Source organism: Lottia gigantea (genome assembly GCF_000327385.1).
Source record: "Lottia gigantea unplaced genomic scaffold LOTGIsca_42, whole genome shotgun sequence".
Taxonomy (NCBI): Eukaryota; Metazoa; Mollusca; class Gastropoda; family Lottiidae; genus Lottia; species Lottia gigantea.
Window position 1 is genome coordinate 856,568 of NW_008709463.1, and position 12,150 is coordinate 868,717.

Below are 12,150 nucleotides of genomic sequence, written 5' to 3' on the forward strand. Positions count from 1 at the left end.
GATACGTTAAGCCCAAAACTGCTCTTGGTCGAATAGTGAAAACACACTCCTGAGGGCCAATTTGATATTCTATCGGATTCCCTCTAAAAGACGTTTATTTATTCCTTTGGTTCTCTATTATACTGTTCTTTACCGATGAGCTGTTGGTTGGATTCTCTTCCGTTCTTAGATACGTTACTCTTATACCTTCACTTACTTATGATATACACACCTATGGTTGATATCCTTCCTCTTGTGAAATGTCCATTACCTGCTTCCAATGTTTCGCCAATATGTTGTTTTTGATTTCGGGTTTAGTTTTGCGGTTCGGATCCTTAGTATTTGGTTTATTTATTCCGCATGTTTAAAAGCATCATGAAAGTCATTCCTAAGTTAGCATCATCCAAGCCTGTCAATTTGCGGCAATCTTAAATGAAATTTTTGCACAAAATGTGATAAATTTTTTCACAAAGTCAGCTTCAAAAGTATTTAACAAAAAGTGAGCTTCAGAAGTATTTTTCAGTGCAAATTTATGGCTGTATCTACCAGATTGTGAGAGAAACTACAATCAATCACTGTGGACAGCCGAGAACCATATTGTCCTGACACTATGTCAACTCCTTGAATGACTGAGATGTTATTTATTGTTTCAGATTGACGTAGAAAATATTATTAAATCAAGTTTCAGTTACTGTTGGTGCCAGGCTCGTATCACCTCAGAGCTAATATAGTTTTATTTATGAAAAGTGGACTGAATTTATTTGTCATACACGATATGTTCTGAATTTATCACTGCTTGCTTTTAGTGTCAATGATCTTTATTGTGAAAGAGTCGCTATTTATGACGATCTCATTAGGAAAATAATCTAGGCTCTCCTTAAAGTATATTTATATGCTAAATGGAAAGAGTCGCTATCTCATAACTTAAGGTAGAAAAAACAAGGCTCTTCTAAAAGTAATTTGTCACAATACCATATCATATATTTTATCACAAGTTTAAATAATACATTATGTGCAAAAATACATTGAAATAAATGAAATAACACTGCAGTTGTAGAATTGTCTTGCCAGTACGCTAAATGCCTTGCTGTGGTGTGCTTGGTTCAGGCCCGTACCCCGACTAGATTGTTCGGAGGGACAATAATGTATGGTGTTTAGTTACAGTAATGGAATTGGTCGGTTGACAGAATTTTTTCAGGGGGCAATCATTTGCGTTGCGTTGCTTCCTATCTAGATACACTCCTTGCAAATTGAACAGGTGTCTGATAAATAATGAGCTGAATATCTGAGCAATATAGTGGTCTTACCTAATATCGATACAAACGCCATGCAGAGTAAAAATTTTGATGGGACAGTGACACAAGTCTGGGTTTTTTTTAATTAACAACTGTTGAGGGACCCTGGTAACACACAAAGCCTCAGTCGAACGACTAGACGCTAGACTGGGTTGACAAATCCAAAGATACCACCTCAACCATTAATTTTTGGTCCTTCGTGAAGTATCTTATTTACTGCTCAACCACGGCCTTAGTCATCTGAGAAATCAAAACTAAACAATTCTCAATAAAAATGCTAACACAGTTCATGGTGTCGAAAGTTTGATCCGTCAAATGCAATATCTTACGGGATCGCATATATAAAAATACTCACTCATTCGAAGACGGTTTGAATAAATACAATAAAGGTTAGTATTAATATCAATATTAATATCAATATTCAGAATAGTGATATTTAATATGCTTCGAATTAGCAACTTTATGACACTCTAGTCTCCAGTATTGAATATAAATCTTTTCTTTCTATACAAGACCCTGACATCTTGGCTTACAACCCATCAGATAAATCACGAATAATTACATTCCAGTTTGGTCCAGAGCTGCATGACCTTAGCTCGCGTGACCTCGTGATCTCATGAATTTTGTATTATTCTATTGAATATACGGACAGATTCCTCTGCTGTCAAATAGGTTATTTATGTTCATGTCGGAACGTCCAATGACCGCTTCTATTTGAGCGACGTTCACACGATATATTGACCACAAAGCATATTATGAACATATCTGCTTGACATATTTTCGATTGAGAGAAGTTGAATATTGTATTTAGGTTCATGAACTTACGTCGACATCTACAACATCTATTGACCACAAAATACGATCAAAGCATATTCTGGACATAATGAAAATATTACCTGCTTGACACATTTTCCATGGAAAGAAGCCAAATATGTATGTTCATGAACATCCATCAACATCCACAACTGAACACTTCTATTCGAGAGGCGTTCACACAATACATTGACCATAAAATAATATCGGAGGAAAGTTTGAACATAATAATATCTACCAAGATGAAATTACCCTTTTAGAGGAAACGGACAAGAAAGACTATTTAGATGAGGTTAAGCCATCTTTAACATCTTTTTATTTTATTTTTTATTGTACATCAGTTTCTTCTAGCTTTCTATATGTTATCTCATATTTAATGGCAGATCTTCCACAGTAAAAATAGTTTAATATGTCAAAACTTTGAAGTCTGTCAAAAATGAAGTCTTAAGCGGTACTTTCCATTACTGAAATCAATAAAGCAATAATTGTGAACTAAAAAGTAAAACTCTGGAACAGTAAATCTTGGACAAGCATAAAAGAATCTGCCTGATTAGTAAGCGTAACAGAATTGACCCTATTTATGACTATTAATAACTCTAATATGATTTTCGCCTCACTATTTTAATCAGAGAGCGACGAAGCTTGAATTTTATATCCCATTACCTCCATTTATAAAGCTGTAATGAGATTAAAAATTTATAATAAAACCACGAAATAAGTTCTTTGTGATCGATATATCTATTGTGCACTGTTCTACCAGAGTGCGATTCCTGCCCTTGATCACTGACATTGATAAAATAAGACTACAAATAACTTCCAATTCCCAATACACTCCAAGAAGGATTTAAGTGCAAGAATTGTTTATAAATCATCCCAAGATGTAAAGCAATCCACGCTTCTAAACTTATTGTTAGTTCTTTAAACCAAAAACTATGACTGCTGAAATTGAGTTTTACATCCAGCTTTCTAACGTCATGTGGTCCGTCTTTTTACTGTATCAAGAGCAACGTTTAATAAACTGAAAAGGCATTTTACTCCATAGTATTCGTGTCATCGAACATTGTCGTCGAAAACGTTGTGTTAATCAGTTAATCACATTAGCAAAACCTATTGTGATTCGATTAATATTAATAGAGTGTATTGAAATTAATCGATAATTGATCCGACTGAATAAGCGATTATCGGATTAGATCAATTCCCTCCAAAATGGTTACTAACGACTTCATTGCAGCCTAGTAACATTAGAAATAGTAAGATATATAAGACGTAATAACTTTAGAAAGATCATTCAGCCTTCAACAGTTCTTTTTAGTTCTTTGCTTCAGTCAAGTTTCTAACCCAGCAACATGAGAGAAATCGTTCACATGCAAACTGGCCAATGTGGCAACCAGATCGGAGCTAAGGTAAGGAATGAAAATGCTGACCAAATAAAAATCTGACTTATCTATACACATAAAAAATACGGAAAAATTACCAACTCATTAAGGTGTTACCCTTTACCAATGTTACATAGTAACTACAAATCTTTGTTGAATTCTGCAAAAAACCATAGTTATTATATTTCTTTTCTAATTTCAGTTCTGGGAAGTGATCTCTGATGAACATGGTATTGACCCAACTGGAACTTACCACGGTGATTCAGATCTTCAGTTGGAGAGAATCAACGTTTATTATAATGAAGCTACTGGTGGTAAATATGTACCCAGAGCTGTTCTTGTCGACTTGGAACCTGGTACCATGGATTCTGTCCGATCAGGACCTTTTGGTCAGATCTTCCGTCCTGATAACTTTGTCTTTGGACAATCTGGTGCCGGTAATAACTGGGCTAAAGGTCATTATACAGAAGGGGCTGAATTGGTAGATTCTGTCCTTGATGTAGTCCGAAAGGAAGCTGAAAGCTGTGATTGTCTTCAAGGATTCCAGTTGACCCATTCTCTGGGTGGTGGAACTGGTTCTGGTATGGGAACTCTCCTGATCAGTAAAATCCGAGAAGAATATCCAGATAGGATCATGAACACCTTCTCTGTCTGTCCTTCACCAAAGGTAAGTTGTCTTCCAGATAAAGGTATAATAGTAACATAAGTAAACAATTCAACCAATAATAAGTCCAAGTTTAATGCCAATGAATGCAATAACTTTCCAGTAAGGCTCTCCAGGAACCGAAACTAGAGGTTCATTTTCTCATAATGTATTTACTTGTATTTTCAGGTATCTGATACAGTTGTTGAACCTTACAACGCCACCCTCTCAGTTCACCAACTGGTAGAAAATACAGATGAGACTTACTGTATTGATAATGAGGCTTTATACGATATCTGCTTCCGTACCCTCAAGCTGACCACACCCACATACGGTGATCTCAACCATCTGGTATCAGCCACCATGTCTGGAGTCACCACCTGTCTCCGATTCCCTGGTCAACTTAACGCTGACTTGAGGAAGTTGGCTGTCAACATGGTACCTTTCCCACGTCTTCATTTCTTTATGCCAGGATTTGCTCCTCTCACCTCTCGGGGTTCCCAGCAGTACCGAGCTCTGACTGTACCAGAACTTACTCAACAGATGTTTGATGCCAAGAACATGATGGCTGCCTGTGATCCCCGTCATGGTCGTTATCTGACAGTAGCTGCCATGTTCAGAGGTCGTATGTCCATGAAGGAGGTGGATGAACAGATGTTAAACGTTCAGAATAAGAACAGCAGCTATTTTGTTGAGTGGATCCCCAACAACGTTAAAACTGCTGTTTGTGACATTCCACCAAGAGGTCTGAAGATGTCTGGTACCTTTATTGGTAATACGACAGCAATCCAGGAACTGTTTAAACGAATCTCAGAACAGTTCACAGCCATGTTCAGAAGAAAGGCTTTCCTCCATTGGTATACTGGTGAAGGTATGGATGAGATGGAATTTACTGAAGCTGAATCCAACATGAATGATCTGGTATCTGAATATCAACAGTACCAGGATGCTACGGCTGAAGAGGAGGGAGAATTTGATGAAGAAGAAGGCGACCAAGAGGAAGGTTAAATCGTTTTACCTCTTCAGATATTTTGTTGTAGTATTATCTAAATTATTAAACACGTGTTTGTCATATATTGAGTACTTGATATACAGCTGAAAATTCTATAAATGAATATTTATTTAAATTTTTGTCAGTTTATGTTAAATGAAGTTGTGGAATATCTACAATTTGTCAATTCTTTTCGTGATCTACTGTGTCTTCAGCCTGATCTCTTAATGGTCCTACAATGAAATAGATGTCCAATAATCAGTCTTACTACGACCAAGCACATTAGCTTCGGCTATCCACGAATAATTGCAAGATGAAAATAGAAGGATAGGTTTGTCTGCAATTCAATACAGATATCCAACAGATATTTAAACGATTATATGTCTCTCACTAAAGAGTTGCAGTGTTGATCCTCTTCCATGTCACTTGATCTTAACTAGATACGTCATTCATTTGAAAAAAAAAACGTCTAGGATCCTGGGATAACAAGTTCAGCTTTGAAACACTAATATATAAACTTGTGCAAGATGGTGTAGTAATGTTAATAAAGCATTTTTCGTTAGTATAAAATCATAGAAATTTAAATTACAATTTGAGGGCAGAGGCATTGTTGTTCATTCACAACGTTCACAAGTGTGTACACAAATTCGTGCTCTGGTTTGTGTAACATAGGCCCAGTAAATACTATTCAATATCAGTTGATAACGTAATAAATATGCAGATTGTTATCTATCTAAATGCATAAAAGAAGGTACATTATTCACATGCATAATGAAATATATTACATGTATCTATAAACTAGAAATTTGATATGATAAAACTGGAAATATACCTTGTATTCCATCAATAATTGTCACGGTATGATTATCAGTGTGAATATTAATGACTTGTTCTGTTTAAATTCAAAGGACGACAATTGTAAGAAATGTGAGGTTTTCATCAATCATGGATAAGGAAGTATTTCATAATGAAAAGGAAGTATTTCATAGTTAAAAGGAAGTATTTCATAATGAAAAGGAAGTATTTCATAGTTAAAAGGAAGTATTTCATGATGAAAAGGAAGTATTTCATAATAAAAAGGGAGTATTTCATAATGAAAAGGAAGTATTTCATAAGGAAAAGGAAGTATTTCATAGTTAAAAGGAAGTATTTCATAATGAAAAGGAAGTATTTCATAATGAAAAGGAAGTATTTCATAATTAAAACGGGTATCAAAATGCAGATGCATATTGATATATATTTAAATGCATAGATGCCGTTTTGTCATTGAATAACTTTTGGAGACTTTGTAGATAGGTGTTGGTTGCTGACAACTAAGGTTACAGGTAGCCCAGACATGGTCATTCGATAGTACTATCAAAGGACACTGATAAAAGACTGGAGCATCTGCCGGTACCATCATTTGCATACAAGAGTATATGGCCATCATTTTCTATGTATTTCTATTTCTAGATTAAATCTATCCAGAAGAGCTGGAAATTAAGGACACTACCGACTCTAAGACTAGAGCGCCCTACTTGGATATGCTACTCGCAATTGTCAACATCCAAGAGCTTTGTGTCTGACAATATGACAAATGTGACGACTTTGATTCTCCTATTGTGAATTTTCCATTTATGTGCAGTAACATACCACAATCAGCAGCTTATGGAGTGTACATTTAACAACTCATCCGCTATGCTAGGGTGAGTTTTAATCTTGAAATTACAGGGTTACTTTGTTGTATCTCATGATGTTAACCTATATAGTAGTGGGGGGTATCGCGCGCAAAGAAAGTCATGCTTACTCTTTTCGAAACACTTGATAGTAATTCTCGTTTGTGGAATCCACTTACATACATTTATTGATCTCGACTGAGTCTTGCTTTAGACGAGATTCTTAGTTGATGAAATTGTTTTATATGTACGGATTTTTTATTAAGTTTATTAAATATTCAGATATATCTGGGATTGCAACTTACATTCATATGATGGTATATGTTATATTCTTCAACCAAGCTAAGATTTCGTATACAAGATAAATAAATAAAATAAACATTTAATAATTATAGATAATTTAGTCTTCAATATCCAAAATAAATACATAAAAATAAGTGAAGAAGCTGTATAAGAAGTCCAACATTTTAACCTTCCTCTTGGTCGCCTTCTTCTTCATCAAATTCTCCTTCCTCTTCAGCTGTAGCATCCTGGTACTGTTGATATTCAGATACCAGATCATTCATGTTGGATTCAGCTTCAGTAAATTCCATCTCATCCATACCTTCACCAGTATACCAATGGAGGAAAGCCTTTCTTCTAAACATAGCAGTGAACTGTTCTGAGATTCGTTTAAACAGTTCCTGGATGGCTGTCGTATTACCAATAAAGGTACCAGACATCTTCAGACCTCTTGGTGGAATGTCACAAACAGCAGTTTTAACGTTGTTGGGGATCCACTCAACAAAGTAGCTGCTGTTCTTATTCTGAACGTTTAACATCTGTTCATCCACCTCCTTCATGGACATACGACCTCTGAACATGGCAGCTACTGTCAGATAACGACCATGACGAGGATCACAGGCAGCCATCATGTTCTTGGCATCAAACATCTGTTGAGTAAGTTCTGGTACAGTCAGAGCTCGGTACTGCTGGGAACCCCGAGAGGTGAGAGGAGCGAATCCTGGCATAAAAAAATGTAGACGTGGGAAAGGTACCATGTTGACAGCCAGCTTTCTCAGATCAGCATTGAGTTGACCAGGGAATCGGAGACAGGTGGTGACTCCAGACATGGTGGCTGATACCAGATGGTTAAGATCACCGTATGTGGGTGTGGTCAGCTTGAGGGTACGGAAACAGATATCGTATAAAGCCTCATTATCAATACAGTAAGTCTCGTCTGTATTTTCTACCAGTTGATGAACTGAGAGGGTGGCGTTGTAAGGTTCAACAACTGTATCAGATACCTGAAAATACAAGTAAATACATTATGAGAAAATGAACCTCTAGTTTCGGTTCCTTGAAAGTTATTGCATTCATTGGCATCAAACTTGGACTTATTATTGGTTGAATTTACTTATGTTATTATTATACCTTTATCTGGAAGACAACTTACCTTTGGTGAAGGACAGACAGAGAAGGTGTTCATGATCCTATCTGGATATTCTTCTCGGATTTTACTGATCAGGAGAGTTCCCATACCAGAACCAGTTCCACCACCCAGAGAATGGGTCAACTGGAATCCTTGGAGGCAATCGCAGCTTTCAGCTTCTTTTCGGACTACATCAAGAACAGAATCTACCAATTCAGCCCCTTCTGTATAATGACCTTTAGCCCAGTTATTACCGGCACCAGATTGTCCAAAGACAAAGTTATCAGGACGGAAGATTTGGCCAAAGGGTCCTGATCTTACAGAATCCATGGTACCAGGTTCCAAGTCGACAAGAACAGCTCTAGGTACATATTTACCACCAGTAGCTTCATTATAATAAACGTTGATTCTCTCCAACTGAAGATCAGAATCACCGTGGTAAGTTCCAGTGGGGTCAATACCATGTTCATCAGAGATCACTTCCCAGAACTGTAATTGGAATAGAAATATATCAATTATGAATGGTACTTTGCAAAATACTAAAATTGTTCTCAAAAAATTCTAATATGCAGAACATGGTATCACATTTTTGATTTTGTATTTTTACCTTTACAAAACTTCTTCCAAGGATAGACTACATATTAGACGTGTTCGACAGCAAAACAAATTTGTAATTGTTACCTTAGCTCCGATCTGGTTGCCACATTGGCCAGTTTGCATGTGGACGATTTCTCTCATGTTGCTAGGTTAGAGACTTGACTGAAGCAAGGAACAAAAAATGAATTTGTGTTGTTGGCTGAATAATTTGATTATACATTTTCAATCTTATATACCCTACCTGAATCCTGTAACCATGGTCATTCATAGTCCGATCACTAACATGACTGGCTTGCCAAACAATAGCAATCTATAAATTCTATCACAATCAATTACTGAAGGACAAATAGTGTTAATCAGATTAAGTGGATTATACTTATCCGATTAAGACGTTATGTTTTTAACAGACTTCATTGTTACTAAGGCAAAACTAATCTAAAGTCTGGTTGAATTGGCTCGAGTAAAAGTTGAAAGGGCCATTGAATGATGTCAGGTGCTGACTTGGAAATAGCGTCTAGCCGTTTGGATGGAACAATAAATCGATACTCCGCGTGAAGAGTTATACCGCTGTTGTGGTAAAATTGCACACTGCATGGAGTTGCCTTTTTCCATAAGCCGTACCATCAAAATTTATTATAGATGATCAAATCGGACTCAAGCAATTATTGCCAAAGGTAGCGAAAACCGCGGGGATATTCCTGTCCACCAGTAAAGTCATCAGCCTGTGGTATACCATACAAATAGAATTGTGTCTCTCACAAATGACAAATTTCCGTGATAAATTATCCAGCTTTTATCGCGTATACTAATATCAAATATAATATGATAGACTTCTAATTAAAAACCTATAAGAGTTGTCCCCGAAGGAATGTTCCACAAGTTTCCAATTTCGTTCTATTTTACCGTATTTATTAACTCACTGTTGTTTATTGGACATTTCAGCAGTTCATTATCATAAATTCGGTTACAATTAGATAGTAACTGATACTCTTTTGGAAATTGGTCTACTCATGTTTCTTGAAACGGAGGTGGTTGATATATGGAACAACAATCTCAATAAATAAAGTTTTATGCAACGTTTCGACGTATTTCCTCCGTAGTCCTCAGAAGGTGGGTGATGTAGAGATAAATAGATAGACTTTGGAGTCACCATCTAAAATGTCTCAAAAACCAATGCACCAATTTGAATAAATAAATCTCAAAACCTACTGGCAAAAGCATATTGGAAGAGGCTAATTCACATCTCACAAGAGGAAGTATATCAATCATAAGTGAGTAAGTAGTTTATAATGAAAAGTGGTATCAGGTGTCTAGAAATGTAAGCTAAATATACTGACTGATGTAAATGAATGTAAATTGTTTCAATTATACAATAATAGATAGACTGAAGGGACAAGGGAATGTTTCTTTAATGATGGCACTATTTCCACTGCTCCAGCTTCTGTAGGTCAAACAGGTACAGACAAGTACAGTTTCATTCATTTCACTTTGCTTCTTCTGGAAATTAGTTTGAGATGTCCAATATCGAATTTTGCATCACCAACACAAGCGCTTATATTATATTTAGTGGCGAAATATCTGAGATTGCCCGAATTTCTAACCTAGTTGTAAGATTTTTGCCCGAAAAACTTGCTATCAGGGCTGCCCCCCCCTCCCCCCTCCCTTACATCCTTACATGCAAAACAATTTCGTTAACCACAAATCTCGTCCAAAGCAAAAACAAGATAGAGAGTAATAGATGTATAGTAGTAGACTCCTCCAAAGAAGAATTACATCAGATGTTTCATCAGGAGTAAGCATGGTCTGCTTCGCACCTAGATACTATGATAAATTTTGTTAGATTTTCAAAAAGGTGTAATTCTGGGAAGATGGAAGAAGATGCTATTGGTCAAAACCTAATAGAACATAATAACATAATGGTATATATTTATTTTATTACCTGTTACCATGACAATATAATGATTATAATTAATTTATTCACATATTCTCTCAAACACATGTGATTCACACCTGAAGGGAGATAATTAAGTTTAATTCTGAAAATAATAACAATTGTTGACATCCACGGACAGCACTCGAAGGGTCGTGGTTCATTATTTTCAGTTGGTTTCAAGGAGATGAAATGAAGTTGTATGTTCTAGAAGTGTTTTTCATGTCAGCTCTCCCGACCCTGCGTCGCTGACGAGGACACGGAGACTATCATTTATTTATAACCAGTCACCGGTAACCAAATGGCCCTTGGTTTCAACCCGGTACGAATAGCACCTTCAGATTTCTTAAACCTGGTTTCCCTTGTCCGTGATTGAGTTAAGAGTGATTATGTCCTGCGATTGGGACAATAAATCGATCCTGCGTCTGTTAAAAGCTGTGTTTTGTCTAAGATTTCTCGATTTGGAAAAAAAAGAGTACATTATAGATCAATGCCGTTGTCCTGGCTCCCTCGGCCCGGGATATATAGGGTTCAATTCAATGTTTACATCCCTTTCTTTCCTGTAGTTGCTCTAGACCTTGAGCATCGCTATTCACTGTATTTAAATAATAAACTAAGTACTAACGATCCGATCTGCAAAACGAAACTCGAAATGCAAAACAACATTTTGGCGAAACATTGGTAGCAGCTAACTTTCACAAGAGAAAGTATATCAAGTATAAGTGAGTAAGTATTTCATAAAGATATGTGGTATCAGGTGTCTAGAAGAGTAATGAACTTTCTTTACCCTTCAACTGCTCCAGATCTTGAAAGTGGAAAATAAGTGAAGAAACAGTGAATTATTGATATGTAAACCGTGTATTGGATAGATCGTGTTGAATGATAAATCTGGCGCTATGACACTTTGATTGTCACATTTTACTGTCCAATTCCAATTTTCTATACATTATTTATTTTATCAACTTTCTTAAAGGTCACGAGCTCTCACGACAGACTGAAATCCTTCTAGTAAAATTATTCTAGGTCAAGGCGATTCGGGAAACAGAAGCTCATGGGAGATTCGAACCGTAGGAATCCTTTCCTGATGAATAAAATGGCAACTGGTAATGATAGTTAATCTATCTCAATCCAATCTGTAACCAGTTGCGTATTAAGGGGGTGGACCATTTGGCAATGCCCCCTTCCCTCCGCCTGAGGCATTTATAGATACGCCCCAATCTGTAATGATGTTTTTAGAACAATGATTCCAGGTAAAATGGCAAAATACATCAACATTATAGACTGGCCATATAACATAAAGGTCTTCAATTATTGAACGTGTCCCATTAGAGCTATCTCATTTTAACTGTTATGAATATTTAAATAGAGTTTCTCTGATAATGGATGGAACATTTACCAACAAACAGTCTATCGCGAAAGTTCCGTCTATGCATAGCCACAACCCACGGAATTTATGTGAA

General features: G+C 36.4%; 2 protein-coding genes across 2 annotated transcripts; one reads left to right on the forward strand and one right to left on the reverse strand.

The window, feature by feature from the left end:
• Positions 1 to 3,380: 3,380 nt before the first annotated feature.
• Positions 3,381 to 5,268, forward strand: LOTGIDRAFT_217729 (hypothetical protein). The gene is made up of 3 exons (XM_009060387.1): positions 3,381 to 3,490; positions 3,666 to 4,130; positions 4,296 to 5,268. Exons 1-3 carry the CDS (start codon positions 3,434 to 3,436, stop codon positions 5,112 to 5,114), a joined length of 1,341 nt encoding a protein of 446 aa, XP_009058635.1. The 5' UTR covers positions 3,381 to 3,433; the 3' UTR covers positions 5,115 to 5,268.
• Positions 5,269 to 6,995: 1,727 nt separating this feature from the next.
• On the reverse strand, positions 6,996 to 8,962 carry LOTGIDRAFT_233643 (hypothetical protein). Its single transcript, XM_009060388.1, has 3 exons — positions 8,845 to 8,962; positions 8,188 to 8,652; positions 6,996 to 8,038 (listed from the first exon to the last, which is right to left on the reverse strand). The coding sequence occupies exons 1-3, from the start codon at positions 8,899 to 8,901 to the stop codon at positions 7,220 to 7,222; spliced, it is 1,341 nt and encodes a 446-aa protein (XP_009058636.1). The 5' UTR covers positions 8,902 to 8,962; the 3' UTR covers positions 6,996 to 7,219.
• Between the last annotated feature and the right edge of the window lie 3,188 nt (positions 8,963 to 12,150).